At 35.1% G+C, this 13,971-nt stretch overlaps 1 protein-coding gene across 1 annotated transcript; it reads left to right on the top strand.

Moving 5' to 3' along the window:
• The first annotated feature begins 2,817 nt into the window (after positions 1-2,817).
• RERGL (RERG like) lies at positions 2,818-11,632 on the top strand. The gene is made up of 5 exons (XM_010988852.3): positions 2,818-3,012; positions 4,102-4,158; positions 7,545-7,618; positions 8,504-8,652; positions 11,040-11,632. Exons 1-5 carry the CDS (start codon positions 2,961-2,963, stop codon positions 11,320-11,322), a joined length of 615 nt encoding a protein of 204 aa, XP_010987154.1. The 5' UTR covers positions 2,818-2,960; the 3' UTR covers positions 11,323-11,632.
• Positions 11,633-13,971: the final 2,339 nt, after the last annotated feature.

Raw genomic sequence — 13,971 nt, 5'->3', positions numbered from 1 at the left:
AAATTTTAAGAAGTGTTTTTGGGAGCATGTTAGTCATAGAGTTTTTTCTCCTTTATCTTGGTGATCTATTGAAATAGTCTACCAAGTTTCCTGTTGTTCAACCAACTTGACATTTTTAGAATAAGTTGTACTAGCACATGATGGTTGGCTCTTTAAATACATTTCTGGATTTGATTTGCCAATATATTTAGGACCTGGGATCTATATTCATAAGTGACATTGGTCTGGGTATTTCTTTGTTCTCTGTGTGTCTGTGTACACCATTTATGTCTGGATTAGTTTATGATAGGCACAGAAAATGAGTTGGGAAGTATTCCATCTTTTCAAGGTTCTAGAACAGGATAATGACACACAGGTACTTTCTCCTTGGGTATTTGTTTGGGTCACTCTGCTCTCATGAATCTGGAGCTTTGGATGGAGAAATTATACATCTACTCTAAAACAAACTGTAGGGAAATGAGATTAGCTGTGAAGACTAGTTAACCTGACCTCAGAGAAACAAAACTAAACAGATAAAATTATAGCATTCATGAACACCTGCTATGTAATTAGTTGCGTATTTTTGTGTTTTTGTCCATCTCCCATGACCAGAATCTATTGAGTACTTTGTTCATTGTTATGCTTCTAGCACTGAGAATAGTGCCAGCTCTGTAGTAGACACTCAATAACTTTTTGTTCATTAAATAAATGAATAAAGTAATAGATGATTTTGCTTTGGTTGTGAATGGATGTTTCTTTAAGGAGATGTGAAAAAATTCTAGGTAGTATAATAATATATCTGTCAGAATACTAATTATATTTTAGCACCATTTACCTGAGACCGAAATATATACATATATACACACATATATACATATATACACACATATATACATATATATATATATATAGAGAGAGAGAGAGACTCTGTTTCTTAGAAAAGTATGTGCATAATTATATTCTCTCTGTTCAGGTTTATAACTTCACTCTAATCCAGCCCCAGGCTGATGTCTTAATTTGATTTACTTTTGGAATCCAGCGGACCTAAGGGAGGAAGAGGCTATGATGAAGAATGCAAGTATCTTGATAACAACCATTCATATGTTGTTTTCAGTGTCATGCATGTTAGGAAGTTAAGTTTTTCTTTCCTATCAGTAGATATACTAAGCTTCCTAAAGACATCAATCGGAAGTTTCTTGGGAAGATAGGAATAAGATTTTCCCCAAAAGAGGAAAAACATTTAATTCTATAGTGTAATAAATCAGCTGGTAAACTTCTTTAAAAAAAAAATCACTCTTGTTACTTTTAACACAGTGGCATGGATTAAAGAGAGCTCATAGCCTAAGTTTAAATTTTTTTAAGTAATTTGTAATAAAAGGAAAAAAATGTAAGTTGTTCAGCTGTTACCTTGTTGACACCACAAATTGTCACACTCTCTTTTCCCTTTTTTTTTTTTTTTTTTTACAGAGTCTCTTTCTTCTTTTGGAACAGACACATCACCCTAACCCCCAGTTACTTTTTCCTTCCTCTTTCTATGGGTTCTGCTCCTGTTTCAACTTTTACCTACTTTTGAAGACCTTTTTATCTACTGATACACTTTCTGCAGCTCTTAATCAAAGCTGCGTTTTAGCAATGATAATATTTATTGTAATTTTAACTGTCTCTGTTTTTCTCTTAGTAGACTCTATTCTCTATCAGGGCAGAAAATTCACTATTTAATTGTTGACCTATTTAATTAAACCCAACATAGCATTAATAAAGAGTGGCAATGAATCAATGTTTGGAAAACGAATGGGTTTTTAAGAAGGATGTATTCCTGTGATAGACCTAGCCTGGAAACGAAACTCCTTTACCTGGGCCTCAAAATGTAATCCACAAAGGTTGAATTCTTCTATTTGTTGTTGTAGACTTTTCTCAACTCTCAAATTTATACATATACAAACAAGGAGAGAGAAAGAGAAGAAAGTAATATGGGGATGTGGAGAAGCAGGGACAACTGATGAAAAGAGCTATAAAAACTATAAAAGAGTGATCGTTTTTGCATGTCAAATTGATATTTTTATTTTATAACAGGAGTGAATTATGTCAGAACATCCCTTCCAAACGTCCTTTCCTTTTTAGATTTCTTTTTCTTAATTATAAAGTACTACATAAGGAAACATGGCATGTTTCTGTTCACTGCTATTTAAACAACATGAAGCTGATCGCTTTATTGACTTTTTCCCAGAAATCTTACTGTTGTCTATTGGTATAACACTTTTTGAAAAGTGAGAGAAAAGTTACTTATTAAGGAAGACATTGGAAAGGTGAAACTCTGGGGTGCCCATTGGAAAGGTGAAACCCTGGGGTGCCCATTGGAAAGGTGAAACCCTGGGGTGCCCATTGGAAAGGTGAAACCCTGGGGTGCCCATGTTTCTCCTTGAGAGCCTCACATGACTCCAAAACATGGAATACTCACGTGCAGCGCTGTCAACCTAAACTAAAATATCCAAGGTGGCCATCATCCTCCTTCTCCCGTTTCTTTTCATGATTGGGTTAACTTATCCCCACTTGTCTTTCACAGAAGAAACCCAAGAAGATGTAGGCTCAGGTAGTATTAATAGAAAAAGCAAAACTGATCCAATCAAAGTAAATTGATGAAGAGAGATCTTTTTTCTAGGTCCTAGGATAAGGTAGACTTCAGGTATATGAAAGTAGATTGAGACCTCAGTTTCTGTTAAAAGTCTGAACAATTGGCTTAATAAACCTTTCTGTCTCAACGGTAATGCCACTGTTTTTTTTTTTTTTTTCAATGGGTCATGTTCAAAACTACTGTAGGAAAATATTTGTAAAGTTATTGTTGGATGGTAGGAGTATGGGGTGAAGCTGGCCTTAGGGAAATGAGAGCAGCAATAGTAAAAAAAGATTTAAAAAAACACATGTTTGGCTCAAGTCAGTAGCTTTGAAAGACAGGACAGGTCAAGAAGAAGCTGGAAAGCAAGATGAATGATGTAAAGCTTGCTGTCTTGGGTGGTGAGGGAGCAGGCAAATCTGGTAAGTGGTGGTGTTTTCTGTGGCATGGTGTAGAGTACCATAAGAGAGAGAAATATATTGACATGATATATAATATATATTATAACATATGTATAACCTGATACAACTATATATTATTTTTCTTTAGGAGTTTTCACTTTAACAGCAAAGAATGCAATTAACTGTATATTTATTAAAATGTAATATACAGGTTGAGGTGTAACTGTTTGAAGTTTTAATTTGTGTCTTGTTCTCCTGATGTCTAAAATTCATAGACATAACAGGAACTCTCTCCATCACTATCCCGTCTGCTTCTCACTCCGGCACACCTGCCACCACACATACCAGTAACCAAACAGTGGCCTTGAAAAGATTCTCCTGTTCTGAGACTAGAGGCAGAGAGAGATGCGTGGAGACCCGTGGATTATTTTTAAATGTCACATTATTGGGAAGAGAAAACTTTGAAAGGGAATGGCTTTTTAGATGCCTGGGAACTGAGCAGCAGGTGCCCTGACCTCAGAAGCTATGTTTTTGTTTTATGCTGTTGTGTTTGGGGTCACATTATGATGGTGGTGAGGATGCCACCAGTAAAGCCACCTGAGCCCAATGCATCCTAACAACGGGCCAGACCCAGGAGCTGCAGTAAGAGAAACCAACACTAGAGGTCCTTCCTCTACATCCTGGATTTTTAAGTCCCAGTATCCTTAAACAGTTGCACGTGATTGGTACTGTCCTGGTCACTACTAGCATGAAGCGCCTTGGAGCCACATTTAATTTGATAAAATAAAGAGATGGCATAGTTCTTGCATCTCACATTTAATGAGAAATCTGTCTCTGTTACAAAGATAACTTGCCCCGTGTGTGCATTAGTGAGTTACACAGTGATCTGAGCGGGCAGCACGCTAAGATCCCTTCCTAGCCTCCTAATCTTTATGGCTGTACAGTGGGAATCTTGCTGATTATCATTTAGATCAGAAGTTAGTAAAGCTTTAAAGTCCTCATGAATGGTTGGTAATTTTTGAGCTAAAAGGTAAAACCTTATGCATATAACTAAATTATTTGTATCCTAAAATGGGTAAGCCCCTAAATCCAGCTTGTTTTGTTTTGCAGCCCTTACAGTAAGATTTCTTACCAAGCGATTCGTTGGAGAATATGCTTCTAATTTTGGTAAGTCACTACTTCATAGGCTTTTTTTCACCTTGAAACTTCAGCATCATAATTAATATCAGAGAAGCATTTTAACAGAATCTTCCATTTTTGCACTTTTAAGCAACTTATTTATTCACGGATTCTGGTTAGAAATGCCCAAATAAGTACTTGAATTAAATTTTCATTTATGATAAAATTTGTCCAATTTGATGTTAACTGAGATGGATTAGAAATCCAGTTAGTTTCAGTCTAGAACTAAAAACACTAAAATGAGGACCCCCCCACCCCCTAACTCCGTGCCAAGGGTTGTGGAGCATGTGAATATGGATTTTTCGGTAAGCAATGAAACAATTTTGAAATAAAGCAACATCTGTTCAAAGATAAAGAGAAATTAATTATAAAAGCACAAGTGGCTACAAAATAAATGCTTATTTTTATTGCAAACCATGTCAAATAAGAGGGAAACTATGCTTTGATTAAAGATCATATCTTCATCATCCAGCTTGCTTATGTAAGTTTCAGAAAAATTCTAAAACAGATGTCAGGGCACCTCAGTATAATCTTAAGATCATTTCATTAACTCTACTATAAATGTCTGTTATTTTGATCAGAATTAGCACGACATATGGGAAATGTCACAGTGGGGAGTTAATAAAAAGTGGGGAATTTTGTCAGAGGTTTGCATACATTTTTGGATCAGCAATTGATTTATATAATGATACTACTGTCTTACCCGACTGAAGGCATGGGGGAAAGGGTTTTTTTGGTTTTTAAACAAAAATGAAGATTTTAAAGAAATACGAGAATTGGAGAAAGGGAAATTATTTTTTTGGCTCAATAATACTCAGATTAAGAAGTTATGATTGCAAGTGTGTTTTTCTATGAGAAATAAACAACAAAAATCTTTAGCATTCATTCAGGAGGTTGCATCATTAGAGTATTTTAGAAAATAACTTTCAGGTATTGCTTTGTATGGTTTCCTACATGTAGCCAACATAGTGCTTCAATCCATATGACATTGTAAATGTCCAAGAGCAAGCATTTGAAAACTGATTATAGAAAGAAGAAACATACAGAAAGAGAAATTCGTATTATTTCATTACTCAAGTCAAGTACCCCAGTCAAAAAGGTCAACATAACACACAAGCTACAAAACTACGGAACAAAACAAAGCATAAATAAAACAACACAACACTCACAAAAAACGCTAACAGCAACAACAAAATAAAAACATCACCTTAATCTTTTATAAGATATAGTTACATGAGCAAATAAAGTGTACACGTTTCTGGCTGTTACATCTCTATTAAAAATATAAGACCAAGAGACATTTTAAAAGACAGCCAGAAGAACAGAAGATCAGCAATGTGTGAGGACTAGCTAGCAAGCAAACAAACAAACAGAAACCCTGTCTTGTAAATGAATGCTTGAAGGGCAACTGATAAAGTTCTAAAAAGTTAAGAGCTGGTGACCCCTGCTGGCAGTTTTTGAGTTTTGAGAGTGGATATTTTTAAATGTCTTAGAAGGAAATTATATGGTTCACAATAGTAAACGTATAAAGTTTAGAATAAACTGTCTGAAAACATATATTAAAGTTTAATGAAACTGTAACAATATTCATCAAATGTAACCTAGAAGGATTGTAAAATTCATCGCTAACCCCCGAAGTTGACTTTCCCAAATGTCTGCTACATCTTCCTACTGTGGGTTACAGAGTATTTGCCAGAACGGGTCATGATTTTGTGTCAATATGCAATTTTAGACGGAAGTAGATCTTGTATTAAAACACTGGAGGGACAGTTACAGAATAGATATCTGCGCAATTACATTTGAGGTGGAAGAAACTGTTACCAAAGCTCAAAGGAAGGAACTGTCTGAAAAATGTGAGAAATGGTGTGGAGGTCGGTATAGCTCCAGTGGAAAGAATTTGACAGACAATAGCCTGAGAGGTCTACTGAAATCACAGAAGTAAAGGGAGACTAGATAACTAGAGAAATTCTTAGGCATTTTAAAGCTTTTGGTTTAGCTAAGTGAGCTGGGGAGCCAGTGGAGAGATTTGATCAGACCAGTGACATGATTGGGCTACAGATTCCCTTTTGCTTCTACGTTGAGAGTAGACTTGGTACAAGAAGGGAGTTAGGGGTGGGATAAAGCAGAGAGATGAGTTAGGAGGTTTTGTAATAGACAAAACTAAGGGTGGCTTCGACCAGAGTGTTGGCAGTGGAAGTGGTGAGAGGCAGACAAATCCAAATAAACCTTGAATACAGAGTGAAAAGGAATTTTTAATGGAATAAATACAGGATATAAGAGAAAGGAGGACTCACGGATGGCCTTAAGGCATTTAACCTGCAAAACTGGAGCTGTGGATATGTCATTTAATGATACAGAAAACTGTGGAAGATGAAGTCATTGCAGAGAGATCAGAGGTACCATTTCAGATTGTTAAGGTTGAGATGTCAGTCGGGTATCTAAATAGAGGTGTCTAATGGTGATGGTTGTCTGGAGTTCAGGGAAGAGGTCTGGGCTACAGATACGGGATTGCCAGCAATAATTGTTACATAAAGACTCTGACTGGATGAGGTTAGCAAGGGAGTGAGTGCAGGTAGAGAAGACATCCATAAACTGGATTCATGGTTGGAGTGAGGGAAGGTATCGTGGGACAAATGAAAAAGATTAATACAAAGCAACACAGAATAAACAAAAAAACCAGGAGAGTTGCCTTGAAAGCTAAGTGAAAGAAACATTTTACGGAGGCAGGAGTGCCCGACCAGGTTAATACTACTGATAAGACAAAATCAATACACCAAACTTTCCACCATAACCTTGATAAAGACAGTTTCAGTCAAGTAATTGGGAGTTAAAACCTGATTGGAATATTTTGAAAATCATGCGAGGAGAGAAGTTGGAAACAGGAGATGTAGATATTTACCAAAAGGCCAGCAGAGAATAGAGCAATAACTGAAAGAGATTATGGGATCCAAAGGATTGCTAAGTTAGGAGAAATTCAGCTGTCAGTAACGATACAGTAAAGAGGAAAAATTTATGATGCAGAAGAGAGAAGTAGAATTAGTGGAGCCATGTCTTTCAGTAGGTCAGATGAAATGGTAACTTGTTCGTAGTGCATGGATTGGCTGTAGAAACACAGATATTTGATCCACAGTAATAGAATGGAAAATAAGCACGTAGGGGAATAAATCCAGCAGTGAAGTTCATCTGTAAGAAATATATATTAGCAACTATAGCATATACATGTTTTTTGACCACCAGCAATAAAGAAAACCCACAGTACTGCTCAACTAAAATATGACTGGTTGAATTTGCAGGACTGTGATCCAAATATAAGTCTATCTTTTTTTTTTATTCTGGAGTATTTCCATACTGATGGGTATATGCATATTTTTCAGAATCTATCTATAATAAGCATTTGTGTTTGGAAGGGAAACAATTGAATCTAGAAATATACGACCCTTGTTCTCAGGTAAGTGCGACAAAATACTTTTATTTTTTTCAATCATGATTTGAAGAAGATTGGATAAAAGTATGTGAAGTTGCTAATCTTGAAGTTACTTCTCAATTTTAATTAAAATTTAAGACATTATTTTAGTGTTATAAATTCCATTATCTAGTTTCTCTGTAAAGTTATGACAAAATTATATTACAGATATCTTTAAAATAGCAATATTAGGCTGTGTTCATAATATATTTCTATCAGGTCACAGTGTAGCTGTCAGAAGTTAATAGTTTAATGGCTTATCAATTCAGTTTATATTTTTGCTAAGTTGTATTTGTAACTAACCACTATCAATAAAGCTTAAGTAAGAAATATTTTGAATACAAACCTCTTTGTTCAAATACAAAAAGGTTAAAATAGAATTATGTGAATAAGAGAAGGGATGTCCGGTTGTTCAAGATTTTAGAGCAACTCCATGGGACAAAGTCTGTTGGGTATGAAAAATCTTTTTAACTAAACCTCATCAATATTTTTTAACTGATTTAGGTCTAGTACCAAAAATTAATATATATTTTATTTACTAATAAAGATAACAATATTCTCTTTTTTCAAAAAAATGTGGCTATTAATTTAAAGGGCAATAATTAGAGCTTATCAAATTTTCAGAAAAAGAGGAGGAAAGTTGTAAAATGAGATACTGTAACTTTATTGTAGTTCTTTATAGTTTAAGATATAATGACTTTTTATTAAAGAAAAAGGACAAAGAAACAAGAAACTACACATTAGAACATGTCAGTATTTGGCTTACTGAATTCTCTTCCTGGTGAAATGGGTCTCCATTAATTAACTGTCAAAGGTGTAAAACACAGGTGTCAGATCCCACCACGTTCAATGTGCTTGGTTTATTTTCAGCCACAGAAAGCAAAATTTTCCCTCACAAGTGATCTGCAATGGGCAGATGGGTTTGTTATTGTGTATGACATCAGTGACAGGTCTTCGTTTGCTTTTGCAAAAGCAATGATCTACAGAATTCGGGAGCCACAAACTAGTCATTGTAAAAGGTGAGATATCTTTCATTCCTCTCTCCATTCTCTTTAGTAAATCATCATATAGCTGTAAGCATCATTAGGAAGAGTTTAATGCAGGCTTCCAATTACAAAATTTAACAGCCCTGAACAATCCACCTTCCATTCCACAGGAGAGTTACACATGTAGTAAAAGGAATAAGATGAGAATACTTTATATCCTGGCTGACATAAACAGTTACTAGCCCCGAGTAAATGGCTATTTTACAAGACAGCTTCTATTGTTAACATGACACTCACTTGCAAAATAATTGTCCTCTGTACACAAGATAGTTCCCTTTCCACCCTTCTTTTTCATTCCCACAAAAAATGTTAAGGATACCAAATAAATCCAGATTTATTACATTTGGCATCCAATTCCTAGTCATGGGGTTGTTCAATCTCTCAAAGCAAAATAGACTGAATAATCAAACTGTTATAAATTCTAACTATGAGAATATATTTTTCTCCATTTGATCTCCTAAAATAAAAAGCTGATCAACAATTCCTCATTGTTAATGTCTTGACACAAATGACTCTGAAGGAAAGCATTATTTTTGCATTCGTAAGTGTAAGTTAAAACCTATGAATTTTCCATTTTAATTTATCTTTTAAAAACCTGTTTTAGCCTTTGCATTTAAAAGATTTATTTTTGTTTAACATGCTGGTGTAAGGGATTCTTTGTGCTCTTAATCGCATTTGTCCTTAAACTCTAAAATAACGTTCCAATCTGGGAAGCAAAAAAGCACAATATTACTACTGAAACTTGGTATCCGTGCTTTTTTTATGTCTATTTTAAATGCCCACTATCAAGAAATCATTGATAATATTGATATTTATAAATGCCCACCATCAAGATAATAATTGATAAAAGTTATTCCCCTGGAGTCAGTTGATGTAAATTTCTGTTTATATCTGATTAACCTTAGGTAAACCCTTTAATCTCTAGACCTCCTTTTTCTGATTATAAAACTGATGGAAGCATGGTGGGAGAAAAGAATGTTATTTTACTAAGGTAACGCATAGCTCTGAGTTCCTATTAATGTTACTGATTTAGAGGGAACTCCATTGTTTCAAGCATTAGATGCCTTATATTTAAGCACCATGACTTAGGTAAAGGTCAGTAATAAAATTACTTTGATACGCTCCCAAATCAAAAGAATCACTTAAGAATAGTCAACAACATATAAGTTTTTAAAAATCCTTGTATTTGACATTTTTCAGGCCATCTTCTTAATGTACTGACCAAATAATTTTTGAGTATTTCCAGTTCTCAATCTTTAGGTAAACTAAAGTCTATTTCCAGCTCTCTTATCTGTAGACAGAAAGCAAAATATGGCATTGTTTTACAAAATTACATCTGATATTTACACTCACCCTTCAAAATTTTTCATTCACCCTTCCCTTCAATTCTTCACAGTAATTTTCTGAAGTATATAGAAAAAGATACTATTAGTACCCTCAGAATCCAGTACACACAGTGCTTTTTCCCTCATGGTTCATGTGAATGAAATCAACGTTTCGTGGTTTCCATGCAATATCTCTTTAGAGTTGAAGACTGTTTCCATTTTCCCATTTCTTCCCTATATCAGGTATCTTGGCAGAGTTCTATGTCATTTAAGGAATAGTAGTCTTAATATATTCTTCAAGTGAAACTCTGTCTTAGAAAAATTTACTTTAGGTACACTGTAACTGAGGAGATTATATTGATATTTGCCAAAGACACTACTTTAACAAAGAAATATATTTCTTAAATAAACAGAAAAATTGTATAAGTTCACAAAATTGTAAAATTTTCTTTAGAGTGTGTTATGATGAATATTAACAAAGAACAAACAGCAAGTATTGAATGTTTTTCCTTAGGAAAACTATGTCTAAATTGTTCAATTAGTAAAGAGACATTAGTTAATCCTCTTTCAATTGATAAGAAAATTAAAAATATCACTTAGTGAGCGTCTTTTATTGCCTGGCACTTGGCTAGGTTTTTTATGTACATCTTAATTTAATCTCTAGGAGCATTCTGTGTGACAAGACTTTTTTTTTACATATACCATTTTTTTTTAAACAATAAGGAAATTGAAAGTGGAGAATGTTACAACCATGCCTTGTTAGTAAACAGAGCCATCATTCAGGAATAAGTTTTTGTCACTTCCAATCCTGTGTTTTAAGAGCCTTCTTGCTTCTGTGTCATTTACTGCATTTTATCTAATATAATTCTCCTAAGTAAATTAGAATACATACACACATCCACAAATAACACACATACTACATATACAATATTATTTTCTTTTTTTGGTCTGTAATTCTTTTTGACATAAACCAACTTTAAAAAAAAAAGAGTTGTTAAAACAGTCTTGCCAAAGAATTGTGTGTTTGTATTTCAGAGCCGTGGATTCAGCAGTGCTTTTGGTTGGTAACAAGCAAGATCTCTGCCATGTGCGCGAGGTTGGCTGGGAAGAAGGGCAAAAGCTGGCATTGGATTACCGTTGCCAATTCTGTGAACTGTCTGCAGCAGAGCAGTCTCTGGAGGTGGAAATGATGTTCATCAGAATTATCAAGGACATCCTGACAAACTTCAAACTCAAAGAAAAGAGAAGGCCCAGTGGATCTAAATCAATGGCTAAACTGATCAATAATGTATTTGGAAAGAGAAGGAAATCTGTTTAGCAGTCATGTGATCCTAGGGGATTTATTATATCAGAGCATTTCGAACATTTGTATAATAATTAAATTCACCCTTTGTATATAATTAAAAATGATTCTCTTAGAGATATGAAATGATTGGCCATGAACCACAGGTGTGTTTTCAAATGTATAGTTTGCCTTTTTCATTGTTTGTGTCTCGTACACTTTGCTTCACACTTAACCTTTATTACACAGAAGAGCATCAGGATAACCTATTGGTGGATTACCGTACAGTTTACCTTGCCAAATAAACTCTGCTCGTGTAATTTTATTAAACTGCCATCCTAAAGGGCCCAGTTTACCTTTATTTTATATTTCTTTTTAATCAAACATATAGTTACATTCCTATAGTTAATTTATTATAGGGCTTAATTTATCAATTTGTGGAAGTTCATGATCTATTTGATAGAAATGCATGGATTTAATTTTTAAAGTGTCTTTATAATAAACTAGTGAGTTACTTGACAGTACACAAATTTCACTTATAACTTAGGCCTTAGGAAGTTTAATTCCTTACCTTTATGTACCTAGTTTGTAGTTGATCTGATGATGAAAATGTTTGCCTTTCTTTATTGTACACTCTGCTAACAAGGGTAATTATCACAGAGAAATTAACTTATACAGCTAAGATCCTTTTTAGATTAAACTGTTAATTTTTTTTTGTTCATTTAGAAATCCACCCATCATAGAGAAAGAACAAAAAAGTAAAAATTGGTGAATATATAACCTTGAAGACCATGTTGTCCTGAAACATTTTGGGGCTTCTCAGATTACATCGGATACAATTTCCTGCAGAATCGACTGTCCACCTCTGGGACTGTGGTTCCACCTCTGCTGTCCTTGCTCTGCCTGGCACCCACTGTATTTCACGTTGCCGACGTAGGCCTGACTTCAGCCAGTTCGCTGATGAGTAAGGTCAAGCCTCAGAGAAGTTAACCTGGGAATACAAGCAATGCTACACTCCCAGTTGGTTAACATGTGTCAGCGCTAACCTGAGGACCACGGTGGAAGGTCTTGAGTAGAGGGTGGTGCACTGGAATCAGGGAGGGTGACGTGGACCAGTAGGCTGAGCAGGAGAGATGTCTTCGACATGGTCTTGCTCACCATGAGGCATGATCTACCATTTTAGGAGAGACACCTAGAGCTCATCTCTATAGCTTTTCTGTCCTTAGAAATCTAGCCTCTGATACACCAGAGTGAGAATAGATCACAGAACCCTGAAAGAGCAGAGCCGGGGTGCCAGCATCTCAGTGTTGCCTGTTTAACCTATTAGCCTGTTTATCCACTCACTCAGCCCTCAAAGAAACAGTGCCATTTCCTCTATTCCACTGAGGCTCTATTTCTGACACTGGCTGGTTGGAAATTTAGAAGCTGGGTTGAGGCAAAGTCCATACTGTGAGCTCAAGCATTGCTTCCATCTCTGCCACCAAGGCCACTGTTATCATGGCTCCACTATAAATAAACAAAACGTGGTCAAGAGGAAAGGCAGGTTATCTGTGGGGCCGTTCCTCCAGTCCATCTGGTTGTGAAGTGACTTCTCATTGGTGGATGCTCTCTGGTGGGCGTTCAAATGATACACAAAGAGCTGTAGATTGTAAGCCCTCTCTGTGAGATTCACAGGATTTTTCTCCAGTCTTTCTTGTTACTGTTCTAGTCTTACCTCTTATAGAGGCCTCTGACCACTGGCAAAGCCTTAGATTACTGCCCAGAACTTTGTACCACATGACACATTTCCTGTCTTTCAAGGTACACAACAGAGTTCTTCTTGAAGTTCTGGCAAATGGGATAATTTCCTTTCACAGTGAGCTTCATGGTTACCTCCGTGCAGAACTGTAATGAGGCACAGTCCCCTTTGCCTGGCACAAACACATCAAGCTTAAGTGAGGAAGGAACATTCCTTATTAACTAGGAACATTCAGGTTAGATTGCTTTGTAAATGAGAAATAAACTGTCGTGCAGTTATTCCAGTAAATTCAGTGATACACTTTTTTGGTCAACTATTTATAGGGATTTTATTAATCTTTTATAATCTTACTATTGACTATATATGTATATAAACATATCTCTCAGTTTAAGTATTTATATTTTAATTTTTTTGTTTTATTTTGTTCTTAGTAGTATACTGAATAAGCTTAATTTTAGATATTTGGTCTTCATTCTTTAAAATGATTTTCACACTTAAAGAAAGATTCTTCTGGGATTTTGCATTAAAAAGAACATATTTATCCATGTTATATGTAGGAACTCTACTCTCAAAATGGTGTGAAAATTCTTTTTATTGCTTAATCCATGCATATGTATCTGTGAAGAGTCAGAGTTCAAAATTTGTCTGTTAAGGATAGCACTCATATTTGTATAGATTTAAATTTTTTTCTTTATCATACCTTGATTTTTTAGCAAGGTAAGCTGAGATGATACACCTTGTTAAGGGATGTATGGAATATAGGAATAGCAACAAACATTCTCACAGGTAAAAAAAAAAAAAGATGACTGTGAGGTGATAGATGTGTTAATTAACTTGGTTGCGGTAATCATTTCACAATGTGTACACACAAGAAATCATTCTGCTGTACATTTTAAATACATTACAGTTTCATGTGCCAATTATACCACAAAAGCTGAAAAAATTGT

Source organism: Camelus dromedarius, chromosome 25, assembly GCF_036321535.1.
Source record: "Camelus dromedarius isolate mCamDro1 chromosome 25, mCamDro1.pat, whole genome shotgun sequence".
Taxonomy (NCBI): domain Eukaryota; kingdom Metazoa; phylum Chordata; class Mammalia; order Artiodactyla; family Camelidae; genus Camelus; species Camelus dromedarius.
This window is presented reverse-complemented; position numbering and strand designations above follow the sequence as displayed.

What these genes read in the sequence shown, in the direction of transcription:
- RERGL (XM_010988852.3), top strand. Translation starts at nt 2,961, where the DNA reads ATGAATGATGTAAAGCTTGCTGTCTTGGGTGGTGAGGGAGCAGGCAAA. An exon ending in AGAATATGCTTCTAATTTTG is followed by an intron (nt 4,159 to 7,544) that starts GTAAGTCACTAC and finishes CATATTTTTCAG; the next exon opens with AATCTATCTATAATAAGCAT. An exon ending in TATACGACCCTTGTTCTCAG is followed by an intron (nt 7,619 to 8,503) that starts GTAAGTGCGACA and finishes GTTTATTTTCAG; the next exon opens with CCACAGAAAGCAAAATTTTC.